The 14,143-nt window shown below is 31.8% G+C and overlaps 2 protein-coding genes across 2 annotated transcripts; both read left to right on the forward strand.

Moving 5' to 3' along the window:
* The first annotated feature begins 703 nt into the window (after positions 1-703).
* LOC126670395 (protein WVD2-like 3) lies at positions 704-4,267 on the forward strand. Its single transcript, XM_050364107.2, has 7 exons — positions 704-904; positions 2,177-2,738; positions 2,952-3,034; positions 3,138-3,231; positions 3,340-3,411; positions 3,555-3,665; positions 3,795-4,267. Exons 2-7 carry the CDS (start codon positions 2,181-2,183, stop codon positions 4,062-4,064), a joined length of 1,188 nt encoding a protein of 395 aa, XP_050220064.1. The 5' UTR covers positions 704-904; positions 2,177-2,180; the 3' UTR covers positions 4,065-4,267.
* A 2,277-nt stretch (positions 4,268-6,544) lies between these two features.
* LOC126669222 (uncharacterized) lies at positions 6,545-14,143 on the forward strand. The gene is made up of 7 exons (XM_050362632.2): positions 6,545-6,760; positions 11,775-12,072; positions 12,202-12,364; positions 12,486-12,662; positions 12,773-12,856; positions 13,325-13,406; positions 13,518-14,143. The coding sequence occupies exons 1-7, from the start codon at positions 6,667-6,669 to the stop codon at positions 13,946-13,948; spliced, it is 1,329 nt and encodes a 442-aa protein (XP_050218589.1). The 5' UTR covers positions 6,545-6,666; the 3' UTR covers positions 13,949-14,143.

Genomic DNA, 14,143 nt, shown 5'->3' on the forward strand with positions numbered 1-14,143 from the left:
TAATCTCAAATTAGAATCCAAAATTCAATTTATACTTTTTTTGTTGATTACAATAACTATATAAATTTTGTATGCATTGTCTCAAAATTTTACTTCATTCGTAATATTTTAATAAGTTTAAAAATTTCATTTATTATTATGACGATGATACATTGATAATATTTCATGAATAACAATTTTAATATTTGGGTCCAATGATTTTATGTTTAAGTCAATTAATTTTAATCAGCAAATACAATATTAAAAGGTCTAATTGATAAAAATAAAATAATTTTTCCATTCTAAATTAATAGACAGTTTCTCATGGCTATTCAAAAATTTAGTGTATTTAGAGTTAATTTATAGAAAAAAAACTTTATTTATTTTTCTTTAATTAAGTTGTGGTTTTGTATTTTTAGTTATATTTGTTAATTTTTAATGTAGTTTGAACTAATGAGGATATATATGATAATTTAATAATTTAAACAATAATTGAATATTTATAATTTGAAACAAAAAGACTTAAAATAGTAATTATCAATCTGTGACAGTGGAAATATCTTTTGTCGTTAGACTAATTAAGAACCAAAAATAGATTACTTTGAAAATGATAATTGAAAAATAAAAAACTAATTGTAATAAAAAAAGAAAAGTATGTTGGATTTATATAGTGGTTTAGGCATAGCTAAATTAAGAGAGAGAAGAACAGCAGTGTGTGTGTGTGTAAAAATAGAGAGCAAAATTTGAAATCAAAAGTGAAGAGAGGGAAAATATTAGAAAATTTTGAAAAGAAAAATAAAACAAGAAACGACCGTCTAATAACGGCGTAAAACACCGACGAGAAGGCACGACAGGACTATAAAAGAAAGCCACAGAAAGCAACACAAGACAAATACAAAATCACCGGATCCGACCAAACTCAGTCGTAAGTTTATCTCTCTCTCTAGATCTTCTCTTTACATCTATCTATTCTCATCTTATCTACCTTCACCTTCTTCTTTTTTACTCTTCATTTTGATCCCTATTTCTTAATTTTTGATCTGTTTATGCATTTCATTAATATAATTGTTACATTAATTTTGGAATGCACTTTTTTTCTTTCGAAATGTGGATGGTTTGTATAGACTTTTATATGTTTGGAGTTTGTTTGGTTGTTAAGAAAATGCAGGATTGGGAACTCAAAGAATGCTTGTTTATCTTCTTGATGTCATTATGATTCATGTTCATGTTTTGTTTGTCATAATTTCTTATGTTCCCAGCTAAAAGAGTTATTAATTGAATTCAAAATTCTCCTATCATTCATTTGGCTTGTTATGAATGCAAATGATCTCTTTTTGTTTTGCTTTCTACTCAATAAAAGTAGTATGTTGATATCTTTCTTGCTATCGGCTATGCTATTCAATCACCAGAGGCCTTCAAATCAATAATTCAACTGCATTTTGCCGTGTAATCCTCCTAGAACAGCAATTCAAAGGTCTATTATATCTTCTTTTAGTGCTTCCTTGTTATTTCTCCGTCCTGTTTTAACTACTTTCTATTGTTTCTTCTATTGGTTTCATTATGTTTTCTTTCTTTGCCTCTCGGTCTCTGCTTGCAATTTTTTCATGTTTCTTCTCCTTTATTTTGTCCATTTCGCGTCAGTTAACTGCCTTTAAATGGATAGTCTGAAACAGCTTCTATATAATTTTATTTTTAATTTTTTTTAGATTTTGTCTATATCTCATTCAGTAAATTTTAAAGAGTTCAGATTAGCTGATGCAAAAGAAACATCAATTCTTGGACGTGAAGTGTTTCGTAGATCAGCCAACTGCCTTTCATTTCATACTCTGCTTTGGCAACTGCCAAATATGAATTGACCTTTCTGTAACAAGTTTAGAAGAGACCAGATTGTAGTATATGTGTAGAGTGTGAAATTTTTAGCATTAGAGCATCTGTGGACATTTGACATTCGGTTCAAAATAAAGAGCTCTGATGCAACACTATATTACTTTACAGTAACATAATTTCTTTGGATGCAAGCTGGAAGTCTGCATGCATCTAGACATGCCTAAATATTGTCATTCAAGAGGCTGCATGTCATGCACTGGAACACACTCTTTAAAATTGACTCTGACTAAAAATGTTTGAAGGAGAAATAATTAATACAAAGTAGCAACGGTTTTTCAGGCTGTGATGTGATGATTTGTTTTTCTTGCAGTGCAATGGGAGTAGAAGTGACCGATATATGCATGGACAAGCAGTCAAATGCTGTCTTAGTTTATTCACATAGTGTTCCCCATGATTCAAATCATGAACCTGTTCTGAATCATCATGATGTTCTAGAATCATATGAGCCTATAGATGGGGTTCCTGAGCTTCAGAGATCCGAGGAGAGTTCTGAAGCAAAGGAATGTGAGGTGAAGGAATGTACAACTGAAATATCGGTTGATTCTACTGAAGTTCCTCATGCTGAAAGAAGTAAGGAGGACCTGAATGCATTGAGCTCAAAATTAGTGGATGATTTGTTTGAGGGGAAGATTACATCAGGAGATGAGAAAACTACGGACATTATTAAGTCTCAACCGCGTGTTAAGCATGCATCAAAAGCTGCTCCAGCAGCTGTTCGAACAAAACACACTGTTCCTCAGCCATTTGCCCTAGCAACTGAAAAACGTGCTTCATCTGGAACTCGTCCCACCGGATCTGACGTTGGTGCCACTGCTGGTACAAATAAATCATCAAGCAAAGTCCTGAATCCAAACACTCTAAAGCAGAATCAGGTAAATGCTGCAGACAAGTGTGGGTATCTAGTAGTAATAGCAGTTCTAAATTAATAATAACTCATTTTAGCAGAATCAATAGCTTACAGCCCATGTTATTTTTCTCATGAGTAGACGTATCTTAGATTATATAGCAGAGTTATTGAGTTGTTGGTTAACTGTGGTGCATAGAAAAACTTCAGTTGTTGATCAACTGTGCTTGTTTAACTGCAGCTACTTGGAGTAGCAAGAAAGCCATTGCAACCGAAAAATAAGAAGCACTCTGATGAAGAAGATACTTGTTCAGTCACTTCCACGTATCCTCATATAACTCAGCAATATATATCTACTTAGTTTTTGCATGTCATTTTCCTGGTTAATTCTCTGCTTTGAAATGATTGCAACCTTGACTGTGTTCAGTACTGCAACCTCTGCTCGGATCAGTAAGTCCAGGACTATTGCTGCTTCAGCTCCAGTATTTAGATGCTCCAAACGTGCTGAGAAACGGAAGGAGGTAATGACTACACCACCCTGTTTCATGCATTTTAAGTTAGGTTATCTATTATTGAATCACAACTTTATAACATTGAAGAAATGTTTTTATCATGCTATAAACTCTTAGTTTAATTCAAAGTTAGAGGAGAAACATCAAGCACTGGAGGCCGAGAAAACCCAGAGTGAAGCTAGGACCAAGGTACAATTTACTTGAATAATCTCGTTATAAAGGTACTTAGGATTAAGGCTTAGTTGAGATGAGTTAATCTCCAAATATAGTTAGTTGTGATTGTTATTTTAGTTGATTCTGACATTTTTTTCTCAATGATCTTGAAATTGAAGGAAGAGAAGGATGCAGATATTAAGCAACTGAGGAAGAGTTTGATGTTTAAGGCCAGCCCGATGCCAAGTTTCTACCATGAGGGACCTCCACCAAAAACTGAACTGAAAAAGGTACTGTGTATGTGATTTTGGGAAACATAGAGTTCATCATGTTTGATGCAAGCCACTATAAACTTCAGAAACAATTATATATCGTCTTTTTGATCAATAACTTTCTATTAACACTTGTCTGAACCCCAGCTTCCACCAACTCGTGCAAAATCACCGAGGCTGGGTAGAAGGAAGAGCTGCAGCGATGAAGTTAATTCTTCTCAGGTCGATAAGGTAAAAGTAGCTGTTGATCAGGAAAATCGTCAGAGCTTTGACAGTCGCAAAGAAGATGCAATCGCCCCTGTGGTTCTGAATGGCCATTCTGTTCAAGATGAAAATGAGCAAGAAGAAGAGAGCAACAACTCGATTTCATCTGAGGTAAACGAACAGAATTCTGCAAGCATCGAGCTTTCGTGTTAAGTTTGCAATTGAGTTATTAATTTATAAGAGGCAAAAGGTTCCGAATCATTTCATTCGTTCTTTTTGTGACTTATGTGAAGAAATGTGAATCTTTTTTCTTTTTCTTTAACGTGCAAGAACTTGTTGCCATGTTTGTGTAATGTATGAAGTGTAAATTTTCTGTAAGTTATGAAATCTACATAAAATATCCTCATTTTTCTGTACTTCTTAACTTCGTTTATTTCATTTACAAATAGTTTAAAAACATAGTGATACATAAGCAAAGCCAAGGTGATGGTATAATATAAAGTCTGTCATTTTGTTCAGCGTAATTATAGTAAGTGTCATCATGAAAAGCTATTAAAGCAAAAGAAGAAAAAAAAGATACCCTAAGCGCCCACTGTGCTTCAATTGTTTTCATAATCTCTAACACCAAAAGATTACTTTCTAACACCTATTTTTTTCATGTTTATAGATATTTTTCTAATTTTCTCCCTTCTATATTTTGGTATTCGACAAAATGCTACCATATAATGTCTGAAGTGTTCAATTAAATCCCGCACCTTTACAACATGAAAATATTTGATCATATAGGCCAACGATGAACTTGTATCAAGGAATAATTGCTATTGTATTTTAAACCAATGTTTTCTCCGGTTCAAAGATGTTGGACCGTACTTTTAATTCACGGAAGAACCAAAATGTATTGACCTCTGGTCTGGTTGGGTTCTAAGAAAGCTGTTTGAAACTACGATTGCAGAACATATTGCAGTAAACCGCTAATTTTGTTTTATACGAATAAATTGTAAACATATATATGAAAATAGAAATGAAATAGTATCAAAATATAAGCTTTGATAATTTCCATGTAAGAGAGATTGCAAGTGGTCAGCTTTTTAGAGTACTAGGTAGGAAGGGAAATTGAAAGATAGTGAGATCCAACTCCAAGTTATACAGAGTCTGCATCACTTCATTAACTTTTCTTTATTTGAAATCTCTTAACTTTTTACTTCTCATTCCTCTTTATTAGTGTTGTGCCTCTGATCAAATCTTTGGCAGACAAACCTGTTTTTCTTTCTATTCAAGTTTGGAATCACACTGTTTATGCTAAATGCTTCTCTCCTCGTTGCAGCTCCTCCCATCTCCCAACTTCCCTTTTTTATCGGCTTTGAAAGTCCGCATCAAGTGACCGATAATGAAGTTAGAACGTAATTTACATAAAATCAATTAGTTTACGTGTAAATTAAGAGTAATTAAAAAAGGTTAAACTCATAAAAAAAATCTTATGTACAATGAGCTTCTATTTTACTCGATGTTTATTGCATTTTTATTTTAACGTCTCTTCGTGTAATAGTGATTTAATAAGAAACTTCTGATTTAGAAATTTCAAAAATGTTAGTTGAAGTCAGGCTAACATCATAAAAATAGGCAATTGTTAGGCAACAATTTAATAATAATTTCAAGCAAACAATCATCATGGCTTTTTATCATCCAAAATTAGTTTAATTAGATAAGTAGTATTAATTAAATTTGCCATAATTTGTTGTCATTGGATATATTGAGAAATGAGAATGAGAAAGACAAGGCAGGTAGGGAAGAGCTTTAAAAAATTTATTACATCCTATAAATAAAGGATCTTGCTTTGACCTAAATATTGCACCAAGACTTTGATTTTGGACCCATTGATTATGAATGATATAAATGGCCTTAATTTCGCCCACCAAACCACAAGGTTTACATCATTTTCAATCCCTTATTGCTCTTTATGCTTTATAAAATACATAAGGCTATGTTTGGTTCTGTGTAATATACTAAATCTTTCATTTTATAATGAGACATTGAAGATTAGTCAAATTAGGGAAATTTTCATAATCTACAAAGTTGTGGAATTTGGTTTTTGTTTTTTCTTTGCTTTTCATTTGTTAAAGGAAGATGTCAAATTGAGTGCAACAAGCAAAGTGAAAACTTGGCTAACGAAAAAGTAAAAGTAAAATAGTGTTTTTTTTTCTTTTACTCATTCCATTCACCATAAAAATAATAAATTTTGGTCTAAATAGACGAATATGATTATACAGAAACTCATATTCCAAATCTTCCATCGTAAAATAATAATTTCAATCAAATTATTTTCTAACTCGTTCAAATTAATATTTTTTCTAAACACTATATATGTGAAAAGCAAATTATTTATTGAAATTGGAGTTACAAGGACTCTTTAGGTTTTATATTTAAGATACGAAATAATTTTAAGAAAATTTGAAAGGATTTTATTTTCTAACTGACTTTACTCAACTCAGTTCGATTTAGTCGGGACAAAACTCTAAATATCGGACGGTACTAGTACCCGGAAAAAAAAGAAGACTCCCCATGTGAATATGTATATAAGGCACTTAAAGATACTGTTACTACTTACTCTACTTTATTAATTCATCATCCTCACGTATATAAGGGCCCAATGCATGGCCAAATCAAACTCAAACACTCTCCTCCTTTAATTGTTCTCTTTATCTCTCTTGTACTATATGCATACACAGAGTTGAGGGGAATGCTGTCTGGTTCGAGACCACCTTCTGAATGATCTCGGACCAGGCTTCATTCCCCTCAACCAACCCTTTTTCCAGCTATGCCTATGAATGAGCTCCTCAAGATCAACAAATCGTTAATATCTGCGATTCACTCCACTCCATATTATGCAATTAATTCCAATATTCAACCAGGTAAATATTAGTTTACTGCTGTTCATTAACTTTATATACATACGTAGGGAGCAGCTCGATGTTCAGCTCACTTCGTGTTTTTTTTTTATTCTAAACAAACCAAGCTTCAGCTTAGTTTTACATTCATTTATTTATACAAAACAAGCTTGAGTATAGTGATGTGTCGGCTTGTTTACGTTTACAAATAATGTGTATATGAGTTCGATTACGAGTTTTTAAACTGACTCGTACAAGAGCTCACTAAAGAATTCGTAACTTAGCTTGCATATAAGTTTGATTATTCGTTCGCAATTTGTCTGGTATTGTAATAGACGAATAGAATTGGCAATGTGGTTTATTTCTTTTTGTTGAAGTGAATATATATGAACCTTTCTTCAAAATTGCAACTAAAATGACATTGAATTTTGCACAATTAATATAGCTTGAAAGAGAAGAATTGTATAGTTATTATTTTCTCCATTTTTTTAGTTGTCTATCCAGAAAAAAATTTGCACATATTAAAATAATATCTTTTTTATCTTAAATTATAAAAAAAAATACTAATATAGTCCTATTAGTTAATAAATATTTTATAAAGTAAAGTATAGAGTCATAAATTTGGAATATAAAGATTAAAATCACCTTAAAGCTCTAAATGAACAATTATTTATAAATAAATAAAATTGATTAAATGGATAATTAAAGAAAACGGAGAAAGTACTATATTATGTAGTCTATATAAAACAGAATTTTAAGAGATCTGGTATCTCTTATAGCTTTTAGTGGCGTGGACATATGTATTTAGAACTTGTTTAATTGATTAATTATGATAATAAGTACCTTCTAGAGGAATTAGACTCAGATTCATTTTCTATACCATATTTTTTAACGAAAAATCAAAAAGAAAAAGTTTAGATACAAATATGAACCTTATTTATATATAAATTAATCGATCTTTTATTTTTACCAAAAACGTTGAGAAACAGAAATGGGTGCGTGGAAGTTAGTGTGAAAATCTGACTGGAAAGAGATATAAAGTTAAGTTTCATCTTTTTCGTAGTTGATTACTTTTACTAAATTGGCTTTGCTTGCAGATAGTTGCAAAGAATATTGAGATGGAGAAATTATCTGTTGAACCAAGTTATGAACCAATCCAGATTATTTACAATAACCACTTAATAAAAGACACATTAATTAATAATTAGTTAATATATTTAAATTAATTTATCCATAAATAATCACGACATATGTTATGTGTTGTATGGATGGTTCATAATCGTACGTGATGAAACTAGTTCACCTAATTATTTTTTATGTGATGATGATGGATCAAGTGAGGAGAATCATACTATTTATTCGTTTTTATGATAAGCTGTTATTTTTTCAATTATCTAACATACATTTTTTTATCGGTGGGTAAAATCTAATTACATTAATAGTTAGTGGTTCGTAGTTAGATTTTGCACGTAGTCTTAAACAAATGGCTTTATAAACACGAAACTAAGACTTCATAAATAACTGGTCAAATGTCCGATGGGAAACCGGTGAGTTTTAATCGGCTTGGTTAGGTTAAAATTGAGGTTGGTTTGATTTTGGTATATAATTTTTTTATTACCATTCGATTTCAGTCTCAATTTTGATTTTGAACATCCAATGTTAATTGAACCGGCCAAATATTTGAATTTTTTTCAATAAAAAATCTTGCATTTTTGTCGGTTTTAGCCGAACGGACTAATATTTTTCTGTTTGGTTTTGAATACCTTTTTCAAAAACGGCCAAGTTTGGTTTTTGTTAGAGTTTCATCTTTGAGCAATTCGATTTTGAACATACGACGGACCTATTAATTTAATTTTGGAGATTTTAGTTCATTTTAACTAAACCGACCGAATGCTCACCCTTGGTTCTTATTTACTATTGGACTCTAGTAGCAATTTATATCCCTCAACTGGTAAGTAATATGAAATACCATATAAAATAATTTTGTTGAATTGAATTTGGTGGTCATAGTCAATTTATCTCATTTCTACAATTTATTCCCGCAATTTGTAAGTCAAATGTTTCTTCAATTGGTAATTTGCCTCTCAATTTATAAATTAATTTGCTAAAATGAAATTAATTGACTATAATCATCATATTTATGACAAATTTTTCACAAAATTAATTTATCTATTAATTATTTATTATTTATAAATTGAGGGACAAATTACTATTTAAATTTTTATATTTGAAAACCCATCTTTTGTCCGATTTTGGAATTAGGAAATTAGGCAGTGCAGTAATTTGAGAAAAGGACATAATAGCCTAAGATCATCGTTTAATTACCTAATGTGTTGATTAATTTTTTTAAATGGTTTGGATATAATGTCAAATAATGGATAAACTTAATTAACTAGAAAAAATATGTAGATTATAGAATTTTGTAACAATAATATAAATTTAGATGTTGTAGTAAAATGGCATCATCTTGTTGGTATATGAATGATAAGAAATGACATCATTTGGCACCTTATAGTAGAAATTGTATTAGCAATTGTAATCTAATTCTCTTCAATTGGCAACAGAGAAAAGAAACAACAGACAAGTTGTATGACATAAAAGAGGTCCATTCTGAAAGAGTAAAAGGAAGATTTTGTTGGCACAATCACTTAATTTTGCTTAGCAAGCACAAAGTTGTCTGTGCCCCAAAACACCTTCCCTTAAATGTTTTTTTGTTATATAAATACTCATATTTTATGAAATTATTATTAAAATTTTTCTTAATTTTACATTTATAAAAATACTCTTTGACTATCAAAATTATAAAAAGACTATTTTTATTGGGAAAAAAAATCAACAAAATATCATTTAAGGCGACTTTTATTTTATAAATAAATGATTGCTTATATTGTCAATTGATAGATCATTTTATTATTTTTAACGTTTTATTTTATATGCCAATTTTTATACTTTTCCATCCCATTTAGGATGTTTCTTTATCATCTTTTTATGTTCTATTTAAAGAAAATGTAATACTTTTTAGCATATTATATTTTTTTTGTTCTTATTTTATCCCAATAGTTAAATATATTTTATAAAATATTTAAATATACATAATTTTAAAGCATAATTAGCAAGAATAAAACAAGAAAAACATTACTTATGTCTTCTTATATATGTGTAAAATAAAAAAACCCTAAATGGGACTGGAGTATTTGGTAACACTTTAAAAATTAAAATTTTATTTATCTTTAGTAAATATGTATAGTCATCTTCAAATAAATTAATTGATTCATATCTCAAAAATAATAAACCAATAAAAAATTGATTATCAATTTTTATTTATAATATATTTAGTTTATTATTAATTTTAGCTGTAATAATTAATGCAAATTAATAAAATAAGATAAAATATTTTTAGATTTATTAATTTTATTGTAATAAATAATTGTATGACATATTTAGAAATTTTTTTCAAAATTAAAATTCATTTATGAAGATAAAATACAAATAATGAACATATCACAATGGGTAAAATATGATCTTTTAAATTTGGCCAAATGTTGTAAAAAGGCCAAACCTTTTATAAAAGTTTCACAAAAGTCCTGACCTTTCAATTTTTTCGATTTTGGCCAAAAATAAATTATTTGGTTTCAGTTGTGGCCAACTCTCAATTTGATTTCAATTTGCCTATGTGGTGCCTATGTGACGCCTATGTGGCATGCCAAATATTGAAAGTTCAGGACTTTTGTGAAACCAAATAATCCATTTTTGGCCAAAATTGACAAAATTGAAAGGTCGGGACTTTTGTGAAACCAAATAATCAGTTTTTGGCCAAAATCGAAAAAATTGAAAGGTCAAGACTTTTGTGAAACTTTCGTGAAAGGTTTGACCTTTTCATAACATTTGGCCTTTAAATTTAAACTATTAAATACTAAGCAACAATTTAAAATAAATAATAAAATTAATCGAAAATAAAAAAATTCATGATATAAGTTCCGTCAAATTAACTCAACAATGAACTACATTCCTCTTGGACAAGGTACTTGGATAAAGCAGCCATATATATATGATCATATATATTTAAAAAGATTATGTAGGCATATATATTGAAATGATAAATTAAAAAAAATTGAGGTACAACTAATATATTTGACTTGAAGTGAACGTGGTTTAATGCAAATGGATGCAGGGTCCCGGCTGTCCACATTTTATCTCTCCTCCGACAAGGACAATATCTCACCATCTTCTTAACCAAACCAACTCAAAAAACTTATCCCATTTCCTATTTGGTTTTACTAGTCTTCAAACTTAAGAGCTGTTTTTTTTTCTTAACAATAAAAAAGGGAAAATAAATTAAGAGTTGAGAGTTTCTATTTTAAATAATATATAGTTTTATAATACCGAAAAACAGAGAAATTATTAGATACACTCACTCAGTCCACCACGTCATTGCGCTATTGGTTAGGGCGGACGTACGGATCCACCCGTCGCTCTACCATTGAGAAGTTAATTTGTTTGGATTAAGGGAGGCAGATGGAAAACAATGATTGGGAGATATTGTTTTAAAGTAATAAAAATAAAATTCCTGATTAAACCTTGTTTAAGAAAGAATTAGTGGCTTGTAATAAAAGTTTAAAATAGAAAGTTATCCAGAAACAGATAACGGAAACTGTTATCCGCATCCGTAGAGCTTGAATTTAGGTTAAAACTAAAAACCTCATCCACTTTACTTTCTATTTACCCTTATCTACATTTTGCTATGTTAACCGCAAGACACGTCATCTTACCGCAGACGTTGGTCAAGACCAATCAAAACAAAAGCGGCAGTTTCTCTCTCTACACTCTTCTTGTTTTCTCTCTCTAAAGAAAATCTCCATTTCTCTCTCCTCGATCTAACTTCTCACTGCACACAAATGGTCTGATTTTCCCGGAAAATCGTAATTTTCCCGGAAAGTTAGAGAGGGGAAAATGGATTACGATTCGTTGTTTGACGTAATGGAGTTTTTGAAAAAACCGTCAATAACGGAAACATTTGTCGACATTTTGCTATGTGCAGTGCCTATATGGGTAGCGATTACGATCGGGTTGGTAATCGGGTGGTCTTGGCGGCCCAGATGGACCAGTTTGCTTTATATCGGTTTGCGAAGTAAGTTTAGATTTCTATGGACGCCGCCCGGTTTTGGAGCTCGTCGCCTTTGGTTAGCTTTTACTGCTTTATCCGCTTTCTCCGTTTGCCGTACTATTTGGTCTAATTTCAAGGCCAAAAATCTCGAATCGCCTCCTCCAGCTCTTCATACCTCTCCGGCGGCTGAAGGAAGTGGCGCTGGTGTTGGTGTAGCTGATGATTCTGTGAGGTAAACTATTTTTTTGCTTTACTCTACATAAGTTTCGATCTGTTGACTTTTTCTTTTTTTGTATTTATCCGTTTAATGTGAGAATTTGCAATTCTTTTGTGATTATGATGTAATTTTATTGAATTGCAGCTCTGGTAGTGAACCTAATGACGGCGAGGATATTGTTACAGAGAATGATCTAGAGCACTTGTTGCATCTTCTGGAAGGAAAGGATGGGCAAATGGATTGGCAATTTATGATGGAAAGGTCTACCTCGAACATGGCGTACCAAGCTTCGCGCTACGAGCCTCAGGTTCATTTCAGAACCTTTCTCTTAAATGCCTGTGCAATAATGTGGCAATTTTCCCCTTGTTATTTTTGTAACTGTTTGTCATTATCTTCATAATTACATGTATCTTATGTTTGTTTATCAGAATTGTCCTACTGTGTTCCGTAGTAGAACTGTTTTTGAGGATGCTACTCCTGAACTGGTTAGAGACTTTTTCTGGGATGACGAGTTTCGACTGAAATGGGATCCCATGCTTGCATACTTTAAAATATTGGAGGAATTCCCGCATACAGGAACAATGATTGTTCATTGGATAAAAAAGGTTAGCTGGTCCGATGAATTTTTCTTGGATTATGGTGTCTTCATGCTGCATTTTGTTGTTCTATGTTTATAAATTTTTTAGTGACAAGAGGTCGCTCCTTCAATTTGCAGTTCCCATTTTTCTGCAGCGATCGAGAATATATTATTGGTCGTAGGATATGGGAGGCAGGGAAAACGTATTACTGTGTTACGAAGGTGTGTGTCGTTCTTGCTCTTGCTATTTATACGTTTATAAGAGTTTTACATAATAAGATTGATATCTATGAAATCGGGGCTTCATGTACCAAATCTCTTCATATGATACATAACATATTTTATTTTCCCACAATGTAATGTAGAATAAGTAACTTTTTTAATTCTTTTCTAGTTTTCCAAGTAAAACATCCTCTAGAATCATCATATTTGTCAAGGAAAAGATAAGATTTGGTTCTAGTTTAACTATTGATTGCAAAGATGGTATACAGAGGAGGAGGCTGAAATTATTGCGAACATATATTAATTTTTGTCTGCTCAAATCATTTCAGCCAATCTTTTATTTCATGATGCACTAAATTTCAGATTTCAAGAACTTCTATTTCTTTCTGTCTCACATCTGTGAATTTAAGAGTTTCCTTTTGTTTACCATTATCAAACTAAATTGATTTGTGAGCTATGACATCGCAGGGGATGCCATATCCAGGCTTGCACAAGCGCGACAAGCCAAGGCGAGTGGAGCTTTATTTCTCAAGTTGGGTTATCAGGGCCGGTAAGTAGCTTTGAGCATCATGTTGCAGAGTTTATATTTATGTGTTCCCGAGTTTCTTTAATCAATCTTTAAATGTTGATTCGTTTTGACCTATTTGCTTAATAAATGCAGTGGAATCTCGCAAAGGAGATGGACAGATGTCTGCGTGTGAGGTAACCCTTTTTCATTACGAGGACATGGGGATCCCCAAAGATGTGGCTAAGCTAGGAGTTCGTCATGGTATGTGGGGAACCGTCAAGAAATTGCATTCCGGCATGAGAGCGTACCAGAATGCAAGAAAAACGGAGGCTTCATTATCAAGAAGTGCACTTATGGCAAGAATTACGACAAAGATTTCTTTTGACGAAACAATGGATTCTTCCGAGCCAGCTACTATCGAAGAAGATAAACAAGTGGTCGACATCAAACGACACGACGATCATGGCATTGATTGGAAATGGATAGTCGTAGGCGGAACGGTAGCTCTGGTATGTGGAATTCACTCTGGTGCAATCGGGAAGGCCTTATTACTTGGAGCAGGGCAAAGAGTTGCACGCAGATGAGTTTTTTTCTTCCCTTTTTCGGAACCGGTTTATCGCTATTTGATCTTGAAGAAGTTATTGCAAATTTACTTTAGATTGAATCAAATTCTTGAGGTATCATCATTTGCCAACATGAAGACTGCTGATGCTAAATTGGCATTGTTGTTTTGTAAATTGTATCCTTTTAGCTCTAAAGTTTCTAGTTACCATGATTTA

This window comes from Mercurialis annua, linkage group LG2, assembly GCF_937616625.2.
Source record: "Mercurialis annua linkage group LG2, ddMerAnnu1.2, whole genome shotgun sequence".
Lineage (NCBI taxonomy): Eukaryota > Viridiplantae > Streptophyta > Magnoliopsida > Malpighiales > Euphorbiaceae > Mercurialis > Mercurialis annua.

Bases quoted from the DNA above. Each gene is read 5' to 3' on its own strand.
- LOC126670395 (XM_050364107.2), top strand. From the start codon at position 2,181: ATGGGAGTAGAAGTGACCGATATATGCATGGACAAGCAGTCAAATGCT. The intron at 3,035-3,137 runs GTATCCTCATAT...GACTGTGTTCAG, and splicing joins ACTTGTTCAGTCACTTCCAC to TACTGCAACCTCTGCTCGGA. The intron at 3,232-3,339 runs GTAATGACTACA...ATAAACTCTTAG, and splicing joins GTGCTGAGAAACGGAAGGAG to TTTAATTCAAAGTTAGAGGA.
- LOC126669222 (XM_050362632.2), top strand. From the start codon at position 6,667: ATGCCTATGAATGAGCTCCTCAAGATCAACAAATCGTTAATATCTGCG. The intron at 12,073-12,201 runs GTAAACTATTTT...ATTGAATTGCAG, and splicing joins GTAGCTGATGATTCTGTGAG to CTCTGGTAGTGAACCTAATG. The intron at 13,407-13,517 runs GTAAGTAGCTTT...TAATAAATGCAG, and splicing joins AAGTTGGGTTATCAGGGCCG to TGGAATCTCGCAAAGGAGAT.